At 29.0% G+C, this 22,959-nt stretch overlaps 1 protein-coding gene across 1 annotated transcript in view; it reads right to left on the reverse strand.

Moving 5' to 3' along the window:
- Window positions 1–20,531, reverse strand: part of LOC122854985 — a 38,384-nt gene extending 17,853 nt beyond the window's left edge. Inside the window, exon 1 of the mRNA XM_044156055.1 lies at window positions 18,901–20,531. Coding sequence (XP_044011990.1) covers window positions 18,901–18,985 — 85 coding nt within the window. The 5' untranslated portion in view covers window positions 18,986–20,531. The remainder of the gene's footprint in view (window positions 1–18,900) is intronic.
- Window positions 20,532–22,959: the final 2,428 nt, after the last annotated feature.

Consider the following 22,959-nt stretch of genomic DNA (forward strand, 5'->3'; position numbering starts at 1 on the left):
CTAATTTTCTAAAAAAAAATCCATTTCGTCCGTTCTGTTTGAAAGATGCCAATTAATTACTCAAAAAATTTATGGTCATCAGCTGGTAGGCGAAGCATTGAAATCAACTGACGTATGGTATTAGTGTAAATACAGTCCGATATATACTCATACTACCAGTAATATAGTTTTTGTTTATCTGCGGTAGAGTAAAAATTGCCGTGCTGTTTAACAAAATTTGTTATGCCCCAAGAAAATATTGTTGAACACCCAACAATTTTTGTATTTAGTTAATAATTTTTATTATTCCACATAACAAAAATTCTAAAACCATATTAAATTTTTTTTTTCAAAATAGGGAATAAATTTTCATTATGATAATTAAAAATAAGAAGGAAAATAACTAAATAACAAATTAATTCGAATTACGAATTTGGACATTTGGTTTATTTTCATGTTTATTACTAAAAATTAAAATAAAATATCTCTATTTGCATTAAAATGACAGATGAAAACATGCAGTGGACCTACTTTCATGACTGCACATTAGACCGTTTCAAAAAAAAAAAAAATTCTTTTTTTTTCTCTCCCACCCCCTAAAATCTTAGTATTTAACAAGACAAACCATCTACTATTTTCAATTTTTTTTTTTTTTTTTTTTTCAATGTCGCTCATCGACTTTGAATATTTTCCATTTAAAATACATGTAAGCAGAATGTTCATTTTATACTTTTGTTTATAACTTTATCAATTTTTGAGCTAGAGACTTGGTAATACGACCATTCGAAAGCTTAAAAAAAAAGCTTTGAAATACATATTAAAAAAAAAATTTTTGATCAACTGTTTCGTGGCTAGAGAACTTTATAAACGTTTATTTCTAAAAAAACGATAATTTATTTATTCGAAGACCTCTGGGCATTCATATAAAATTAAAAATTCGGCATATAAAATATAGTGTCTAAAGCTTTTTGATTAAGCTTTTTAAATAATCATCTTGAATTGAAATTTATTGATTATTATAAAAGTTATGATTTTTTGAAACACTGAAAAAAAAACAATGTTATTTGTGCAATTTTTTTATAAACGAATGAATGCTGTTTTCGGTTAGATGTTTCAAAAAATCATAACTTTCGAAATAATCAATATATTTAATTTGTTGAATATCGAGTTTTGTTATAATTGATCTAGTTGCTCACAAATATTTTATACTCTAAAATATTATACTCTAAAAATTACTTTGTAATTTAAAGAAGTATAAGCTGTAGTAAAATAAAGGTTTTCTGTGAGAGCGTTTTTTAAATAGAAGTGAGAACGTGCCGATGCTTCGGTGTGTAAAAAGTGTGAATTGTTGTCAACTTTGACCTTAATTATCTCGCTTAAATCGTGGTAGAAAATTACAAAAAAAATTTGATAAAATAGATCTTTATTTCACTTAAAAAATAAGCCTACTTTGATTAAATTCTGTGAGGGTATTTTTTTCTCAATATTTTGATATTCACCCTTAACCATACAATAAAACATGTTGTGCTGCAACAAATTTTATTGTTGACATCAACAAAGAGTGACAGGATGGGATTTCGCTTCCAGTTTGTCGTGCTATCATAACAATTTTGGTCGTACTTTTCTCGCCGTGTGACAACGTGCCAGTAGAGTATAAAAGTCTTAGACATAATATATATATAGAAGGATGCTAATTTTTTTTCTAAAAGTATGGTGACAGCCTTAAATATAAAAGAAAAGCACAATTTTCATTTATAAAAAAAGAAAAACAACAAATTTCCACCTTATTTATTTCATAATGTGAATATATTTAACTTTAAAATATGACCGAAACCAATGCGGTATTATCAAGGTAAGTTGTAAAATAGTTGAGCAATAATTAAGGGTCAAAAAAAAAATATAGAATTTAGAAAATTGAAGCTTGTTGTCTCCGGTCAATCCTCTTATTTTCTTGTGTTCGTGGATTTTGGTATATGGAAAGCCATTATGTGAGCACCACTCTGGCAGCCAAACGCTGGATAGTCAGGGACGTATAGGGGCCCCGTGCTTACAATAACGAAAAACGCTTCGTTCTCATGTTTCACTACTTCATCTATTATCGAAATCATAAACAAAGTAGATAAAACCTAGAAATACATTATTTACCCTCAGCATAGCGTTTAAGGGGGTAAAAAAGGGGTAAAAACGCGTATACCAGTAAATTAATTTTTTAACTACTTTAAAACGAAAATTGGACCAAACAATTATCATCTAAATTAATATTAGAACAATAGAAAGCTAGGAAAAAAATATCAACCCTTAACATAGCGTTTAAGGGGGTGGTAGGGGGGTGAAAACTTTAATTATTTTTTTTACTAACTTTAAAATGAAAATTGGGGCATGAAAATATTTTCTAAATTAAAAGTCAACTAATGAAAAGTTAAAAAAAAAATTACGACCCTTAACATAGCGTTTTAGGGGGTGAAAAGGGGTGAAAACGCGGTTTGTAGACAATTTAATATTTTTTTCTATTTTAAAATGAAAATTGGGGCATGAAAATATTTTCTAAATTGAGAGTCCACTATAATTAAAAGCAATAAAAAAAATATCAACCCCCAACATAGCGTTTTAGGGGGTAGTAGTGGAGTGAAAACTTTAATTATTTTTTTTACTAACTTTAAAATGAAAATTGGGGCATGAAAATATTTTCTAAATCATAAGTCAACTAATGAAAAGCAAAAAAAAAATAACAACCCTTAACATAGCGTTTTAGGGGGGGCCAGGCGGGACGGAAACTTTAATTAATTTTTTTACTAACTTTAAAATGAAAATTGGGGCATGAAAATATTATCTAAATTAAAAGTCAACTAATTCAAAGCGAAAAAAAAAAATAACAACCCTTAACATAGCGTTTTAAGGGGTGAAAAGGGGTGAAAACGCGGTTTCTAGACAATTTAATATTTTTTTCTATTTTAAAATCAAAATTGGAGCATAAAAATATTATGTAAATTAATAATTGACTACACTGAGAGAAATTTTAACTAAAAATTAAAATCATGGTTGGATAGAAATTACTATAGTACTTTGTAATTTTTGTTTTAATTCTGGGACTGGCCGCGAGAGTCGGAATTCTACAATAAAATTATGTAAAATGTGTAAAATGTCAAAAAATTGTTGGGTTACTTCAAGCCTCTATACATCGTTATCTATTGCAGATGGACATGGGGTTGAATGAAGTTTATTATTGAAAATTCAATTCTAAACAATTTATAAAGAATTACTTTTTTTGATTAATCCCCTAGATAATGACTTATGAGTTAATTAAAATAAAGCACATACATGTTTTGTGGAAACGATAAAAAGTATTATAAGTTCGAATAAAAAATACTGAACAATTTAATAAATATTCTTATATATATAATAAAAATTATCATGTAGACATATAAAAGTTAGCATAGACTTAAATATTTTTTACTATATAGCTTTGTAAAAATTCTGTTTGTGGGACGAAATAACACAAAGATGGCCGACCGATTGAACAAATGATTGAACTGTCATGTAATTTCAAGCATTTCTACAGCCTTATCTGTTGAAGCTAGGTATGGGGTTAAGTGAGGTTTATTGTTGGTAATTTATTTCTAAACAATTTATCAAGAATGAATTTTTTCTATTTAACAATTAGTTTTCGAGTTTTGAGCGTGTAAACAGAAAAGAAAAAATGTTGCCGGGAATTGATTGCTATTCTCCGTGAATCTAGCACAAACTGCCCAACTTAACACAAAAAATGTCCAACTTTTAAATAAAATTTGTAATAAAATTTAGTAAATTCTAAAACTGGTAGTGGGTAAATTCTCAGTCTGCTAGATTTTACTTGTGAGTGACGTGAATTTAGTCATTTTTTTAAACAGAAATTACAATAAAATTGTGTAAATTTTATGGCTTAGTAGTGTATATAGTCAATGGCCAGATTTTTTACATAATTTTATTGTAAAAATTATTTATCAATATACGAATAATTCTTATAAATGACGGGGGAACGCAGTTTTTACTATTTATTTTGTATTTTTTTCTTTTACGTTTGTAATTCTTAGTTAATATTTCTCTCAGTGTAATTAAAAGCTAAAAAAAAAATATCAACCCCCAACATAGCGTTTTAGGAGGGGCCGGGGGGGGGGACAGAAGCTTTAATTAATTTTTTTACTAAGACTACTAAGACTTGAGAGCACACTCTCTGAGTGGGCACTTGTAACGAAATATACTATATTATTATTTTCCTAATGATTATTTAAAGCCTGAACACCGAAAATGTGACAATAGTATTGTTTTTATTTTCAATCATTAATAAATTTAAAACCACCAACTCGAAGGAACTTCCACCAACTAAATAGATATATTTATTGCTAAGACCCTGTTGTTCAAATGAGCCAAAAAAATCGTTGTTTTTGACAATTCTTATTATAGGAAGTATAGGTACATGGAGAGTGTGCTAGAGTAGTAAAAGGGTGTATAAATTCAAACTGCTCCTAACAGCGCACCAGTAAAATATAAATATTTTATGCATCGGAGGGTGCTAATTTTTTTTCTAAAAGTATGGTTACAAGAATGCCCTCATTGAACCCACAAAATTATCTTGCGTTGTGACTTACATACAGCTTTGAGGGAACATTTTTATAATACAAAAAATTTGTATGGAAAGTGGACTTAATAGTTAAGTCATGCATGAAGAGGGTAGTTATGTAATGTGGAATAATTCAATCTAACCAATTATTTGTATCAGTCGTAATATAATACACTAATTGAGTAATAAATAAAACCATAGTGCATATATGAAATCTATATAAAGATTCAAATAATATTAATTAAAGAAATGAAAAATTGTTTATATCGAGATAGTGATTGTTTTTTTTTAAATTAAAATTTTGTGGATAATAACCCTGGTAGAAAAATTCTGTTGGCCCGACGTTGGCCCGACTTATTGGCCCGACTTGACATGTATATATAAGCATATATGCTTATACAGGTTAAGTCGGGCGGCGCTCACAAATTTCTACCAGGGAAATGAATGATTATTATAGTAAACAAGTTAAATAAACAGTGAATAAAAGAAATGACTCACCAGACGACAAAGCTTTGTTATTAGGGCGCTATACCATGCCAAGAATGATTGGACGGTTTGCTAAATTAGAGGGTAAGAGTTTTTTTTTTACTTAATTTTTCTACGACTCATGCGACTCTAGTCGAACAAGGCGGAAAGTTTTTGAGAGCTAAAAATGCCAAAGGTATGGATAAGGATATATATATACAGAGAGAATGAGATAGGACAAGCGACATTGAAATGATTAGTGTAGGATTGTTAGGAGGTTTAACCTGCAATCCTCATCCACATGGGTGGTTGCACGAGTTGCAGTTTTGATGGGAATAATCTTTTCAAACCTGTCCATTTCCTAATATCATCCTTAAAAAAAACCAGCTAGAAAGCTAAACAATTATTGTTTAAAAAAATAAAATATTGTGATTTCACGTAAAACCAGATATTTGGAATAAGAGAGCGTAGGAATCGTTGTGAAATTGCTACAAATTTTTGTGAATGTGTGAGTTTGTGTTTTTACACACGAACTGGATATGTGTTATAGAAAAACAGAATCGTCTATCCGACAACAAGTAGGAGGTGCCAGGTAAAATTTGAGAAATTATTCATGTGATTTTATATATATATTACACACGAGAGTAACACCATGACTTCAAACTTGGATAGCCCCTCGGTTTTAGTAATATTTTGTACCTGGCTTATACCGTATTATATTTCTTTCATTATTCAATAAAAAAATTGAAAAGTACACAAAGATAAATTTTTAGTAAAAATTGCTTCCACGACTCGGGTAAAAAGTACCGAAGTAGTTGAGTTCAGTGAATGGCCACTAGAGTTAAAGTTTTTAACGAAGTTCTTCGGTAAAAAATAATATTGGCTATACGTTTATTCTTGATGACACACAAGATGAGCGATCGATATAATTTATAATTTTTACTATGCAATTTTTACTATGGCTTCTCTACAGCCCAGCTTGTTGAAGATAGTTATAAAAGATAGGTGGAGCGAGCTTTATTATTGCAAACAAAAGGTGTGTCTACTAGCCAAGTTTTCCACTCAAGTTTTTAGCCCAAATCTATTAATAACCAGAAATGATTATCTACAATTTTTTTAGTGATATCTGAGAATAGTATATTTCGTTACAAGTGCCCACTCAGAGAGTGTGCTCTCAACGAATTTGGAGGGGCAAGCACGAGCCTTGGCGAGTGTTTCCCCTCCAAATGAGTTGTGAGCGGGCTCTCTGATTAGGCACATGTAACGAACTATATTTTATGTTACTAGGAACAGTGGTAATAATGTGTGAATTTCCAAAAAGCGCACTACCCCTCTTACGCTTTGGAAATTCACACATTATTCCCACTGCCCTTGTAACATAAAAATATAGTTGTTTGTAATAATATAGGCCAAGAACTTTGCGGGAAACTTGGATAGAAGAAACTCACCGCTTCAGTGACGCCATGATTATACGAATGTAGTCAAAACGTATAGTCAAAATGACTGTGAATACGAGACGCTTATAACTATGTAGTGAGTATAATTTATATCTGCTGTATTCTGCCACAAAGTATACTAAATTTTTGTGCCGTATATCAGAATAAGAAAAGATTTAGGTAAATTAATTTACCGAAGACGCCAGTAAAAGATCGAGATGCATAGTAGAAAAAATTATTGAGATATAAACAGAAATATGTTCAAAAAATGACGTTATTAACGTTTTTTACTTCTACACTTTGGACATTTTTACTCAAAATTTCTCTCAGTGTAGGCTTATTAAAAAAAAGAAATCGATTTAAGCGCTTACTGATGACGTTGTAAGAAGCGCCTAGCAGTTCCTTGTCTGGCGAAAGGGTTTCAAAATAGGGTATAGCGCAAGCAGTATATACATAGTACTATTACGATACGTATAGCTATCGTGCAGGAATGCAAAAAGATGATAGTGACTTCGTTATTATGGTATTCTTCATTATATAAATTACATTATCAGCTATGATAATCTTTTTTGAAAAAATCACTATATCGTCTTTTGACATTTACCCACGCCGTATAGCTATACTGGTGTGCTATACCCTATTCTGATAAGCCTCGCCGAGCACGGAATTGCTGGGCACTAGTTTCAGCGCCATCTCTACTGGGTCTCTCGATAAATACTAATAATAAAAGTAAATATTTAAAATTATTTTACCGAATAATTTTTTTATGTTTCTTGAAAGTTTAGGCCACCCATTAATATATCAGAAAATTATTATTTTTATGGCTACATTTATAATCTGAATAACTTTCATATGATGTAAATAAACCCTTCATAAAATTTTTGACATAAGAATAAAAAATAACTAAACAAATAAATGAAAAAGGTATTCACTACTAAGTTACTGAAAGAAACAAGTGAATACGTGATTTTGTTCTCGTTTGCTTCCGCACGTATTCCCCATTAACCCACGTATTGAAATCGGTAGTATAGTCTCTTGTTATGGACTTGTCAGTAAAGCCGAGTCGGGCTTTAGCTTTTGCTAAAGATACCAAGAAACTCCATTTGATGTCCACCGGGTGGGATATATTTTACCCTGTAGTATAAAAAAAGAGACCCCAAAGAACTGACAAAAAAAAATCAGTACACACATGGGGAGTAGTATAATGGGAAGCCTCATCATCAGACAAACAGGAATTTTTTTCTGCTGTCGAAGATATACATAACCATTCCCACCTCTTGACGAAACAATTTTTACGTTAAACATTTTATAGAAGATTTTTTTTTCATGGTGGCTAAGAGCAAAAGTATTATTGAGAATTGAATGTAAAAATGTGAAAGACAAATACATATTAATTACTACTTAACCTATGATGATACCACTCGACATCAAGAATTTCTATTCATAGGTATCTTTCCTGATCAATCAGAACATATTCTAATTTTTAAAAACTGACTAAAAGTCTTGATTTTTTTTTTGGTAAAACAGGAAAAAAAAGACCTGGTAACGTTTGTTGGGGCGTGTAGCCCGCGTTACCCGTTGAAAATTAAAAATTTTCAATACTCCGGCTAGGGCCATGATTATTTCAAATTATTGCTAAAATATAATTTAATGGTTTATCAACAATAACATTACTCGAATCAAGGCTTTTTTTGGAGCCTTATAAACATTTTATTTCAACTCTATGATGACATTTTTTGGTCCGTTTTTTTGATTTTTTTTTCGGCGAGTCATAACTTTTGTTATAATCAAGATAGGAAGTTCGTATTAGGCTCAAATTATGCGCCTCAAAAAAATCTAGTGACGGCATTGGGGTTTTTTTTTTCTCTCAATAACAGTTTTCGAGCAAAAAAATAAAATATCCGAATTTTTTGTCAAATTGTGAAGTTTTTTTTTTTTTTTCTCAAAAACTATTATAGATAGAGGAAAAAACCTATTATGCGAGCAATAGAGTTTTTTAAGACGCATAATATAAGCCTTATACGAAGTCTCTCTTTTGATTTCACGTTGAGTTATTCATTGCGCCGTTTTTCAGTTTTTTTTCGGCGAGCCATAACTTTTGTTATAATCAAGATAGGGAGTTCGTATTAGGCTCAAATTATGCGCCTCAAAAAAATCCAATGACGGCTTTAGGGGTTTTTTTCCTCTCTCATCAACGGTTTTCGAGAAAAAAAATTAAATATCGGAATTTTTTTTTTCAATTTTATAGTTTTTTTTTTTTTTCTCAAAAAACTATTATAAATGGAAAGAGATTTTGCAAAGCGGGCGATAGAGTTTTCTGAGACACATAAATTGAGACTAAGACGAAGTCTCTACTATGATTTTGCGTCGAGTTATTTATTGCGCCGTTTTTATAACTTGTAAAATTTTCACATAAAAACGTATGTACTGTTTTAAGTTACATAAATAATAATTTAAGAATAATGAAATATAAAACAGAAAAGATTTACGAACAAAAAACCTTTGGTGATAAATACTCTCTGATGTATAGTTTAGACACCACAAATTTTTAAGTAAGAAAAAAAAATTTTTCAAAATTTACATTTTAATTTTTTGATTAAAAACTATTATCAATAGAGCAAAAAACCTATTACGCGGGCGATAGAGTTTTTTAATGCCCTTCTTTTGAGCCTAGTACGAAGTCTCTCGGTTACTTAGTTCGTAAGTTATGAGCGTTTTTTTTTTTTCGCCGATGAATTCAAGACTGCGGCTGAGCCTATGGCTCCTAGCCTCCGTAATATATTTTTCTTTCCTGATTAAATTTATTAGCACTTGGAAAATATCAACATAGCCTTTTACCTATTTTGTTTTTCAAATATTTTTCGGGTGATAAATGTCTGCTTAAGGTTGACACCGAATATTTGAATTCCTGTTAGACTTTCTTTTTTAGTGTTCCGTAGGACACTTATGTTTTCGTTTTTCATGTGACTTTTTGTTATTTTGCAATAAAAATTGAATTTCTCAACCGAATTGGCGCTTGAGATCAGACTTTACAATATTTTTTTCAAATTTTTAGGTCCCTTAATTTTTTTTTTATTTAACAATAAGGTAAACGTACCAGTTTATGACCAAGTAAGGGAAATTTTACATATTTTTTATCTGGAAAAATGATAAAACACAACGAAATTAATATTTAACGGTTGAAACTAATAGTTAATGATATTATCCTGATGATAAGAATTAATAAATCTTATTTTTTATTAATTTTATAATTAAAATAAGTTATTTAAAAAAATTCATAAGTTGACCAGTTCATGTCCGTCTGAAATTTAAGTCAAGGTAATTATGTCCGTTGATGATTCAGTTTATGTCCCATGATTTTTAAAATAAAACAAGCAGGCAAAATTGATATTATTTTAGTATAAAACTTTTATTAAGGTTGTTTGTAAAAGACATCGTCGAACCAATATTTGTAGTTTGAGGGGCCCGTATATCGTAACGCTATATCTCATGCCCGGGTACTCGAAATTTTGTTGCGCTTCTGTCTCGAAACCGGCTTTTAAGTGTGTCCGTGCATATACAGACAGACACTAACACTACTGCTAGCAAGCAAGTACAGTACACAGCTACATTATATGCTTGTGTGTGTCACGTCTGTGCGCATCACTTGCCGCGAGAAAGCAAATATTTTTTTTTTTAAAACTTGAATAACTTTTAAAATCCGTGGCAAATATAACTTATTTTTTCAAATTATATTCGTTTTTTTCTTATCTACAATTTGATAGAAAAAAAAAAGTTTTCGAGTAGACAACGAATCTACTATATGCTGTTTAAGAAAAAAAAAATTGTTTCGCACTATTCTCGTGTATAAAAGTTGTCAACTTTGACATTCATTATTTATAAAAAGCCGAGGCAAAAAAAATTGAAATAATTTGTCAAGATAGATAATTATTTCATTTAAAAAATAAGCCTAATTAAAAAAAAATCGAGTAGAAACTCAAATATTTACAAACAACCTTAACTAAACAAATTATGAAAAAAAATCAGTTTATAAATAAATAATAAGAAAAATATTAATTAAGGGGTTATCATACAATGGGAAAAAGTAAATACAAAAAATCATTTATGAAAATTATACATCTCAAATCGTTCGTAATTTATTTTTCAATATTTAAAACATTACAATAATAGTTTTAAGAGTATAATTCATATGTATTTTTTTTTTATATTATTATTAATAATAGCTTTATAATTATCGATTAAAACTAAATATAATTCTATTTTGAAAGTTAATAAATTGACAGCCTTCCTCTATGTTGATAAACAAAAAAGTTGTGCCATCTTGGCTTTAAGGTAGCACAACCACCCGAGTAGAAATTCAGGTCAGGTTCGGATCAAGCCCTGATCAGGCTTGCCTGATTTCAAATCCAATCTGGATCCAGATACTGGATCCAAACCTGATCAGGATGTAACGCTTTTTCGTAAGGTTCGGATCCAGAATGGATCAGGATACCTGATCAGGCTGTGGTAAAGATACATGATCAGGCCTGGATCAGTGTTCAGGCTATCCTGAACAAGTTTCTACTCGGGCAGTAGAAAAAAAAATAAATAATTAATTAAGGAAATAATTATTATCCGATCAAGTTGAAATTTACACACTAAATGATGGACATACACTGGTCGTAGACGTTTACCAGATCAAATGAAGTCTCAGAAAGTCAAATGAAATGTAACCGATTTTCAAAACTGCCGAATTGATGGACGGCGGAGGCTTGAGTCGTCATTGGTCATTATTGACGTCAAATGAAGTGTAACTGACATAAGTAGTGTCAGAATTTGTTATTTCTACTACTGTAGGGTAATTTTCGAGTAAAATGATAAAAATTTGATGCATTTTCCAAAAAAATTTGTAGAGCGTTTACATAACAATTTTTGTGACATACTAAATTAATGAAAATGACTCTAAGGGGACTCGAACCTACATGCCTAACTATCTAAGTGATTCTAAAACCGAACGCTTTACCGCTGCACCATCGGGGTGACTTGTAAAATGAAGTTTTTTTTGTGAGAGATTAAAGAAACTTGACAAATAGCATTTCTACTACTGTACAATAATTTTCATGTAAAATACTAGAATTTCACTTGACAATTACAGCACAAGCATTAAAATCCTAGCGTCTTAGATTAAAATTACTGTACAGTATTGGAAATGGTTTTCTAGTACTGTGCATTAAAATCCTAGCACCTTACTTGAAAATTACAGGACAGTGCATGATTTAAAATTACAGTACCCAAACTTGAAATTTTACGTTCAGTACTAGAATTTCAGTGCATAACGTACTTGAAATGTGCATGAAATTTCATGTTTTTTTTCTAAATGTACAGTAAAGTTGTAGTAATACGCATAATACTTCAAATTTACACTACAGTGTAGTTGATTTTTTATGTAAATTTACATTAAAATTCTATTTTTTTACTGTTAATTTACAGGATTGTGCATGAATTGTAGTTTAAAAAAATTTTTTTTTACACACATAATTAGCACATAAATAGCTTGTAATTTTAAGCCTCACTCGATCAGGATCACATGATAAATAAAGAAGTTGTGCCAGCTTACGTTGAACTTTTAATAAAAAAAAAAAATAAAAATAAAAAAAAAAATTTTCTAATTACATACCTAATTAGCTCATAAAAAGCTCATAATTTAGGGCCTTACTCGATCGATATCGCATTAATAAATAAAAAAGTTATGCTAGCTGTTCTTGAAAGCTAGCATAACTTTTAATAAAAAAAAAAAAAAAAAAAGCTCAAAAATCGCGGTTTGCACTCAAAAATAGTTCATAATTACTGATAAGGTCTGATTTGGTTGTGCCATTATGCCTGTGCCAGCTTTATATGTATACCTGTTCTTTGGCCGGTTTCTCCATATAATTTTAGTGTACGATCATGGTAAAAATATACAGGTATGTCCATGGCTCGGACAAAAATAAAAATCTACTGCGCAGACCATTGGCGGCCATCTTGTTTGCATGTGTGTAAATCTGTGTGTCCGTCATATTATTATTATTGTACTATTAATTATTTATGTATGGCATGCTTAAAAGTTACATTAATCATAAATAAAAACTTTAAAAATATTATTTGATAATTCTACGTATTTATAGATATTGCAAAACAATTAGAAATTGAACTTTTACTTTTTCACAAAAAAACAATTTGAAAAAATAAAAGAAATTTTTACATATTTAGTTAACAAACTAGAAGTTTGGATAAAAAGAACAATATAAATATTGCACTGGATGCAATACAATGTTTGGTACATACTTGTACGTACATTTGACTCAGAGTTTTTAATGAGCAAATTATAGAAGATAAAAAAAAAAAAAAAAAAGAAAAATAAGTTGAAAAATATATGTAACAAAGCTTAATATGTATTTTATTTTTTATTTTTTATATAATTAATCATGTGTTTATGTATTTTTATTATTTTAATCTTCTATTATGATCATCTTTATGATTTAAATAAAGTCGCGCCACTTTAGCCAATATGGCAACCGGTGGTCAGCACTTCTTATTGGCTTAAAAAAACGTATGCGCATGGACCTACCTGTATATTTCTAGCATAGGTACGATGTAAATTATGCTTGCTAGTGTGTACCCACACAACTATTAAAGAACTTGATTTTTTTCATCAGTAGCGCCACAAAACATTTTAGAACACGAGAATAAAAAATATCGTTATTAATATACGGGCCGTTCAAGGCTTAAATATTAGTTCGACGATGGGACTTTGAAACAACTTTAACTCAAATAATAATATTTGTTTTTTAATTAATACTCTTCAAAATCATATACCTTTATTATTTTTGCGCTTAAATTAAACGGTAATTTATAAAAAATAATAAATAAATGAAAAGATGGGATAAAACAATCTCATAAAGAGGGTAAAAATTATTTCAATGCCTCGATTGACTCCAGAGAGAACATAGAAGCCTTGATTGGATATGATGACATCTGTCACGATATATTTTCTTACTCAAAATATCACGACACGCAGACAAGCTGTGGGTATATTACATTCAATTCAATATTAAAAAAAAGATAAATTTGTTTTGATGGGTGATATGTGAGAGGGTAAAGATGATTAGTAACTGAGTAATCAAGAAGAAAAAGAGTATAGAGTATATGAAGTCTAAAAGATGTTGGCAGCGGCGGCAGTTTAATATTACAGGGTATAGTTACTTTGTTGCAGTACAGGACTCTTGGGTGTGTCCATTCGACATACGGAAAAAGAAGAAAGCTTTTAGATTTTGTTAAGTACCACTAAATTATCGATTAAAAAAAAAATATTATACAGAAAATCATTTACCAAAATCTATCAAAATAAAAAAAAAAAAAAATGGAGAATATAATTTTTATTTAATTGATAACAGATGGGACAAAAATATAAAATAGAAATTTGCAAAGAACCCAGGTGATTTTAGAAAATGAATGTTCAGGGTAGATTTAATTTTTTTTTTTTTTACGGTTTATGGTGAAATAAAAATGACTCATATGGGAAATAGCATGGCGATTGTTGTACACACAATGGAGTTTATTTTTTTTTTTTCGGCTGAATTTTTCCCTTATTGGTGAATATTCATGAATGAAAATACCAGCTATTTCTTTTGGGTCAACTGTGAAAAAATGAAAGTGACTCATCTGGGAAAATTCAGTTTAAAACTACTACCGCTACCTGTCTTCTTTTTTTTTTTTCTTTGTTGATTAGAATTTTGAAGAATAAGAAGAAAATTTTAGTGATGACGTAGACTTGCTTCAAGTTATCATTTCAATTCAATTTGTAAAACACCTGGCTTTCCAATTTACTGTCTATTTTTAAACTTCTAATAGTATTGTTTTTCTGTTAAAAAAATACTACCAATAAACTTCCTAATTTATTTTTTTTAAATATATCTTTTTTAAAAAAAAGAAAAAAAATTCAACAATAAATTTTATTTTTTGAAGCCCGTTGTTGAGTCATAAGAACTTATGATAAAAAGATTATTTTTATCGACAATTGAAATCTTCACCAATTGATGACAAAGTCGCTTCTTTCAAGATCTTTGAAAGTATCTAATTTGTAATGCAAAAACGATTTCTCAGAAATAACAATGAAAAAAAAATAAATAAACGAAAAAATGGAAGGACACCTTTACATCTCAGTTGGTTACACCCTGTGGCGGGTTATTTTACTCATAGGTATCCAAGCACGTTTTACATAAGAAAAAAAAATGAATAAAATAACATTAGACTTATCCTTCAATATTCATTAAAAATTAAAACATTTACTCCAAAACATAGATAATCAAAAAAAAAAACTACAACGAAGCTCTAGAATCATGTCGAGAATATCTATTATAATCGAATTGAACAAAAAAAAGTAAATATTTATTCTAATTTTTTTAAATTTATAAACTAGAAAAACTTTTGAATGAAAAGAAATTTAAAAAAAGTAGGTAAAACAATAAAAAAACTGTTGACAAAATTCTATTAATAGAGAAACTTTATTTAAATTCCAAATTAAGGGCAACGACATTAGTATATTTGATAGTACTGTAGAACTTCGGATACCAGTATGAGCATCTTTAACTATATGCATATATTTATATAATTTTTTTTTATATGTTGCTCTTGATTGGGGCTCACTCTGGGTCACCTCATGCGTTTCAATTCATGTTTGCATTATTCACACACTTTTTTTCTCTTTCTTCTCTTTTCGTTTCCACGCAACTTACTTAAATTCATCAGTGACAAGGTCCAACCAACACGATTTAAATTAAATTAAAAAAAAAAATAATATTAATATTAACAAATAAAACTCATTTAAAAAAATGAGAAAATTAGACACAATTTATCTAAATAAAATATAATCTCATATATTTAGAAATATATATTATATATATCAACTGAATGAAAAGCTAAGAGAGAGAGAGAGAGAGAGAGAGAGATTGTTATGAAATATTTTTCTAAACTTATTTTATATATTCTATATTCTATCATATTACTTCGAAGATTTACAAATGTTGTTGGTAGTGTAGTGAGTGTGTCGGCCTTCACGTTTTTCTACACACAGCAGAGGAATCGTATTCATTTTCAGTATATGTATGTATCAGTGTGGTAGCCCCATACAACTTGAAGTTATATAGACTGAGTATAATGTCAGTGTATACTTTGGGTGGTTCTTTATCGTGGTCAGATAGGCGCCAAGGGTTCTACCGATTATTAATGACCGTCGTATATTAACGATTGAACAAGTTTAAATGTTAGAAACGACTGGACCCGTAGTATAAAGAATTAAAAAAATTAATAAATAAGACAAAAGTTAAAAAAAAAAAAAGAGAAAAAATACAGAAGGAATTAGATTTCATCGGGCCACCCGGAAAAAACCAATACACATTCCAATGAGGCATGAATTCCAGACTAGAAACGCATTCTGGTTTAAATCTTTCTGTGACAATTTTTGGAGTCAAACTGATCTGATAGAATTATGGAATTCTTGACCTCAAAAGTTACTGACAAAAAATTAATTTAAAAAACCGATTACATTTTTTTTTGCTTGTTTTATTTGTTAAAATAATTTTTTTATTCTTGAATTTATATAAAATAATTTTAGTTAATTATATATATAATTTTTTTTAAAATAGTTGGGAGACTTAAAAATTGTCGTTTATACAAAGGACAGTTTTCAGTAAAAATTCAGAGTAACAGAACACTGAGTTTTGTGAAAACCGTCAAGTGCAAATGTACAATACACATGCAATACACACACTGTGGTTTAACATGGTTGGATGAGAATGTTAGGGAATATAAATATAAAATGACACAGAAGCAAATAATGTTGAAGGGAAGATTATATTGTTGAATAAAAAGTTGACGACATTTAATAAAGTTATGTTGTCAACAATGGATAAGAATTACAATATAAACTATATTATTAGAAAAAAAAACTATTACATTCAACTGAGATCATGAGAAATAAAATTGAGTCACGAACATAAATTTACCGAATTAATTTTACATTTAAGAACTTACTTCCATTTAGAAAAGAAAAATAATAATAATTTATCTGAAGATAAAATAAAATAATAAAAAATAAATATTTAAGAAGTAAGAAGTTGATAATTGGGTCGAAAAAATAAATAGAAAAAAAAACATTTTAAAAATATACTAAAGACTTATTCAAACAACTTGTCACTATAATCTTTTGAAATCCTACTACAAAAAAAAGTGTAAAAATCCGATTTAGTTAAATGGGAATCAGAAACGCCGCAGTCTCTGCCAATACAAGAATAAAGAAAAAAAAGAGAATAGAAAATTTTACAGAAATTCCATTGTAATGTTCATGAGTTGCCATAATTTCACTAGATATTATTTCAGTGAGTATGAAATAGTGAGAGAAGATTTTAATAATAATAAAAAAATAAAACGGCTTTTCACCGTTGAAAGATAAGCTGTGATAGTGTAAACGCTAAGTTTCCGATATGGCGTTTGTTAACCTCTCAAACACGAAATAAAAATTCAAGTATTTTTCGCTACTTGTAAATGGACCTACCGATACTGTACATTATTTTTTTTTTTTTACCTATTATTATTGCAAGTTGTTTGTCGAACTTATGTTTTTTGCTTGTTTTTTACATGACCAACGTCTGATTTCTGTCACGAATACAAAACTATCGATTAGACTTAAGCCCACAGGTCAATATTATTATGTGGTGTGAATAATGATTAAATAACATAGACATTCTATATCAAAATAATTACAAAAAATTTATGATTGGAAGAAACTTAAATTTTAAATTGACAATTTAAGGTATAAAAATATCAATCATACAGTTAAGAACATTATAAATTTATACGTCATGAGTTTATGACTCATGAGCAAAAAAGATAAATTAATAGAAGGTACTTGCAGTTAAGATTAGAAGTCTCAATTAAGTCAAGTGAAATTGAAAACTTGCGAAAAAGTATAAAATCATAATTGGCCTGTTCTATCTACCCTACTAAATGTAAAAAAAAAAGAAAATAATATATATTTTTTCATCAGGTTAATTCGAATGTCTGTCAACGCCTTCAACAAACACATGACGTCAACACTTGTCATACCTGTTAATTTTTTTTTTTTTTTTTCTATTTTTTTTTTTGGGATATTATCATATCTCAGACAATATGTTTTTTTATCCGTTTCTTATGGGAAATTTTTTCACGATTACTGGGAACATATGAAAAAAATTCCTACGAATGCACAAATTGGTTAAAAATGAAGTTGAAATATGGAAAAAAACGGCTATGTGTACGTAGTAACTACACGATACGTCACCGATAAATGTGACGTGCTGTCCCGTGTTGTCTGGGATATGACAATCTTGTCAAATAATCTTTTTTTTTACACATAAAATCAATGTTAACAGTCACAAAATTGACTTAAAAAGAGTGAAGGCAATAAATTAGAATAAAAGTTTTGTTTTAAGCACTGTAACTTACGTGACATTGGAAATGAGTTTAGAAAAAATTCCAAAATTTTTCAAGAAAGTGTTAGTTTTTTATATATCGAAAAAAGATGAAAAAAAAAAAATATGATACGAAAATACATTTTGTCGCGTGCATTTTTGCGTGACACCAGTCGAAAGTGGCTACATAGAACGATTGCTATTTCCGTTGGGAATAAAAAGATACACATTCGGTGTTGCCGGTGTCTCGTCTGTCTCGCCTCTTTTAAAGATAAAGATAAATCTTACCAGACCAAGTGCAAAATAAAAAGAATGTAACACAGAATAAAAAAATTCTTTTGACAAAGTTGTCAAATTGCAAAAAAAACTGTGATTGAAAAAAAAAAAAACCCAATAATGAAAAGCGAGTAAATCATTGATAAACGTTGAATTAAAATAAATATAAATCAACACAACTGCAAAATTATAATTTTAAATATTTTTTGAATATCTTTAATACACATTCAATAATTAAAAAAAAAATTTATATTTAACGAAATTGAGCACCGCTGAGCGATCACGTGACACGATTCCTTCTTTCTTCGTTTTATTCATTCATTTCCATCTCGTTTACTCGTAATTCGCGAAATGTCAAAAGATAATTTTTTATTTTTCATAACCATCAAATTTTATCTAATAAACATAAAAGTTAGAAAATTAACTAAATTATCTTTTTTTTTTGTTCTAAAAAAAAATTCTTTCTGGCAAAAAAAAAAAAAAAAAATAACCTAATAAACCTCAAATAATAATCCACAATAAATAATAATAAATCACTTGACGTAATTTCCGTGGTCACACCCAGTTTATTTACCGAAAAAATTATAATCAGTCTGTAGAATGATTTTGTTTGTCTTCTTGACGAGGTCACTAACCTTTCGTGATACTTAATTTTTACAAAATAATAATAATATTCATTTACCTGACAGCCTTGCGAGAAATCGTAGCATACCAGCAGCTGAATAAAGGCACCTTTCAGCGCTAATAATACCGCCTGCGATTGCCATGTGTGATTAGTTATTTCCTCAAATTATAATAATCTTCTATCTTCTAAAAAAAATACACATGTAATTCACCAATTGATAACCAATAAATATTTAGACTTTATAAATTTCACTCGCGCACAATTGAATTGTGAATATAATTACTATTTATTATAATAATAAATATAAAATTGAGTTTAATCCACATTGTCATTTAGTCTTCACGGTGTAGTACAGAAAAAAACATTAATTTTATAATTATAGGTTAATTTATATTAGTTAGGTCTCATGCAAAATAATATTGCAGGATAAATTAATCGACACAATTTTTTTGAAAGTTTTAGATATTATTGAGGATATTGGAGAAGGGGAGATAATGAGAAAAAAATGATGATGGGCCCATTGGGCCCTGTGAGGCTGCCACTACACTACGCACAATGAATTTTTTAAAATTTATTTATTCGTTTATTGTTTGTACTATATTGTTTACCTTTTATGTATTATTGTTATTATTATACTTTCCACATAAATACAGATATGTATATACATATGTTTTTTTTTTATTCCACCCTTCGGGCACGAACTACGTGCAAACTAAGGTCGTGCGTAGACCAGCCACTCCATCGTTCGCCGGACACAAGCGCCATTGCCACATCTCTACATTCGAATCGTTTTTTTTTTTTTTTTTATCTTTTTTTTTGTTTTATCATAAAATGATTATTTTATTTTTTACTCATATATTCTACTCTAAGCTCTTATTAATATTATCTTATGGACTTTTTAAAAAATCATATATTTCTCGTCTTTTTTTTTTTTTTCCGAAAAAAAAAAATAAATTTTGACACTCTTGTCGCTCTTTCAACTTCCTTTTTCGTAACAACACACACAAAAAAAACCTTATATTTGTTCACAAATTGACATCACAGTATTTATATTTATAGATAATATATTTTTTCGTTATAATTAATACTTTATTAACAACCGTTGCTGAATTCACTTTTTTTATTTTTATTTTTTAAGTCAAAATGTTTAACATTGTTGTATTAAAAAACAAATAAACAAAAGAACAGAAAAAAATAGACCAATTGTATTTATTTGATTAAACTTTATTTATTTACAACAATTTAAATTTTCATTATTATTATGATGATAAGATTATATATATATAAGACAGTACGAAATATACTAATATTAAATAAATAAATATACAAATAAATATTGATAAAATATAATGTGAACAAAAAAAAACGTGTATAATAAATTTGAATTATTTGTCGAGCAGAGTTTCGTTCTAACACACGTCAACGAGTGAACTGAGGTGAGCATCTGCCGCTTGAGGTCCTCTCGTAAGCATGTGTAAGTATTCTACATATACATTCCGGTATTTTGATGGTTTTATCTCACTCTAATTTATGGGGTATTACATTTTATATCTTTTATTATTTTGTCCAGTTACGAAAGAAGATAGATTGTCGACTGGTGGCGCAGTGAGCAACTTGTCTGATAAAATAAGTGGGGAATATGGTATTTTTCTTTTTTAATTTTTACAGGAGTGGGTAAAGAAACGAGGATTTTTTTGTTGTCGGTACTTTACTTTTTTGTTGATTGCCCGATACATATAGACAGTATTACCCGAACTTACGTATCGCTTCGTTCCTATCCACACAGAACACAACATCGGGAACACGTATTGTACATTATTATCGTGACATTCTCTATTCCATTTTGTTATATTACGGTGACATCAGTCTTTCTCTTTTGCCACAGGCCAGTGAATGGAATATGTATAAACAGAGGAGGGGCAAACAACCATTTTCACGATGTTTACCGATTTATTACGAATATTGTCGAATCAATTTACACATGCACAGGACTCCTGCTACTTATTCTTTTGGGTCTGATTCATTATAATCTTTGTATTATTCTCGTCATTTTTTAACTATTTCCTGAGTTTAATAGTTTACTTTTTTTTTAACCAGTTTTTCAATGATAATTTTTTTTTATTTTTTGTTTTTTCAACTTTTCCAGTTAATTTTTAAGAATAAGAAAAATAACATTTTATTACAAGCTCATTTATGGTTTGTAAATAAAATAATAAAGATGGGATTCGTGGTGCAAACTATTAGGTTGGCTGATGAAGCTGCGTGAACCTAGCACCCCACATTATCGTAGAAACTTCTGGTAAAGTTCATTTTGAAGGTCTTAATTTGTAGTAATTTGTAGTGTAGAGGGTTTAATTTGTAGTTCAAAAATTAAGGGTGGAGAAAGGGTTAAAAGGTACTTTTTTCAAAAATTGACTTAGAGCGATGCAATTAGGGCCAATACGTTCGTTGGAATTTGTAGTAATTTGTAGTGAAAAGGGTTTAATTTGTAGTTCAAAAATTAAGGGTGAAAAAAGAGTTAAAATGTACTTTCGTAGAAAATTAAAGAAAAATAGTCATAAAGAGGTCTCAAAGCTTTCTTAGAACTTGTAGTAATTTGTAGTAAACAAAATTTAATTTTAAGATGGAAAATGATGACAAAAAAAAAAAATTTTTTTTATTGGAGCAATAATCATATTAAAATTGTATAACTTTTTTGTTTATAATAAAAAAAAAAAATTACGAGTATAATAAGAAAAAAGCAACTCGTAAAGAATATAAGAAAATTTTTACTAAACCAGTTTCCCAAAAAAAAAGCGTCAAAAAAGTGGAAAAAAATTTTTTTTTTTACTCCAAAATATTAAAATCTTAATAACTTTTTTATTTATAGACTAAAATTATAACTAAAATATCTGATCGATACAGAAAAATCCTAGCTGATTTGTAGTGAAGAAATTAGAATTTGTAGTTGAACCGTTTTTGCGGGAAAATTAATTCTCTCATAAAATACCTTAATAAAATATTGCGTAACCCGAGTGGAAATTGAGATCAAGTCTTGATCAGGCAACATTGATTTCAAATCCATTCTTGATCAAGATGCTTGATCAAGATTTGATCAAGATATTTCATCAAAACTTGATTGAAAAATTGAAAAAAAAAAATTATTTACAAATTATTATTTTTTTTATTATTGTATTATGAAGTGTGATGTCATAGAGAAGAGTTAGATAATTATCGGGCGCGAAAGTTTTTTTTTTCTAATACACGGTAACCGGGAATCGAACCGACGAAGTATAGGTTGATAACATGGTAGAAGTATGGCAGTAGTTCATGCTTTTTTCGTCGCGTTCTGCGCAGCCTTATTTTTTCAACCAATCAACGCGCCATCGAGCTGTTTTGCTTTTCTTTCTAACACGCAATCTCTATTATAAGAGCCTCTCTCTCTAACATACTGTTTTGACAACTATTTTTTATATTGTTGTAAATACTAATAAATACTATGTACACATACTATGTACACAAATAAATGTATATGTGGAGCATGTTTATAAAAAATCAAAAAAATAAAAAAACCAAGACAGTTTAACAAATAAATTATAATATTTTCATTATTGTTGTTTTTTTTATGCCACAAACAATAGAGGTTGTGTTGTATTTATTATACTTGGATTTATTTATTTAATATAAATAATTAGTTTTTATTTTTGATGTATGTGAATCATTATAAAATATACCAAATCTAGTTGAATAAATATGATAACTTTTGAAAAATTTAAAAAAAACTTGAAAATTTTCTTAACAAATTTGTATCGCGCGCGCATAAAGTCTTCCATTTTTGTGGCAAGAAGGCGACCTTTTGATTGGTCGATTCACAGCGGCCAAACCAGGCTGCGCACTGCCATACCTGTAGTATTTCTACCATGGTTGATAACGGGTACGCTTTAGACCGCTCGATCACGGAGGGAAACGATGTACCGTACGATTTTTTGAAGCTTATATATTTAGACCAGTCTTGAGACATTATTAGGCCACGTTTGGCGTTTTTTTTCTTAGTAAAAAAACTTTTATCAATATTAAAAAAAAAAATCGTAATAATGAACATAATATATAATAAATTAAAAAGTTAATGTTTTCTTG

Source organism: Aphidius gifuensis, linkage group LG4, assembly GCF_014905175.1.
Source record: "Aphidius gifuensis isolate YNYX2018 linkage group LG4, ASM1490517v1, whole genome shotgun sequence".
NCBI classification, from domain to species: domain Eukaryota; kingdom Metazoa; phylum Arthropoda; class Insecta; order Hymenoptera; family Braconidae; genus Aphidius; species Aphidius gifuensis.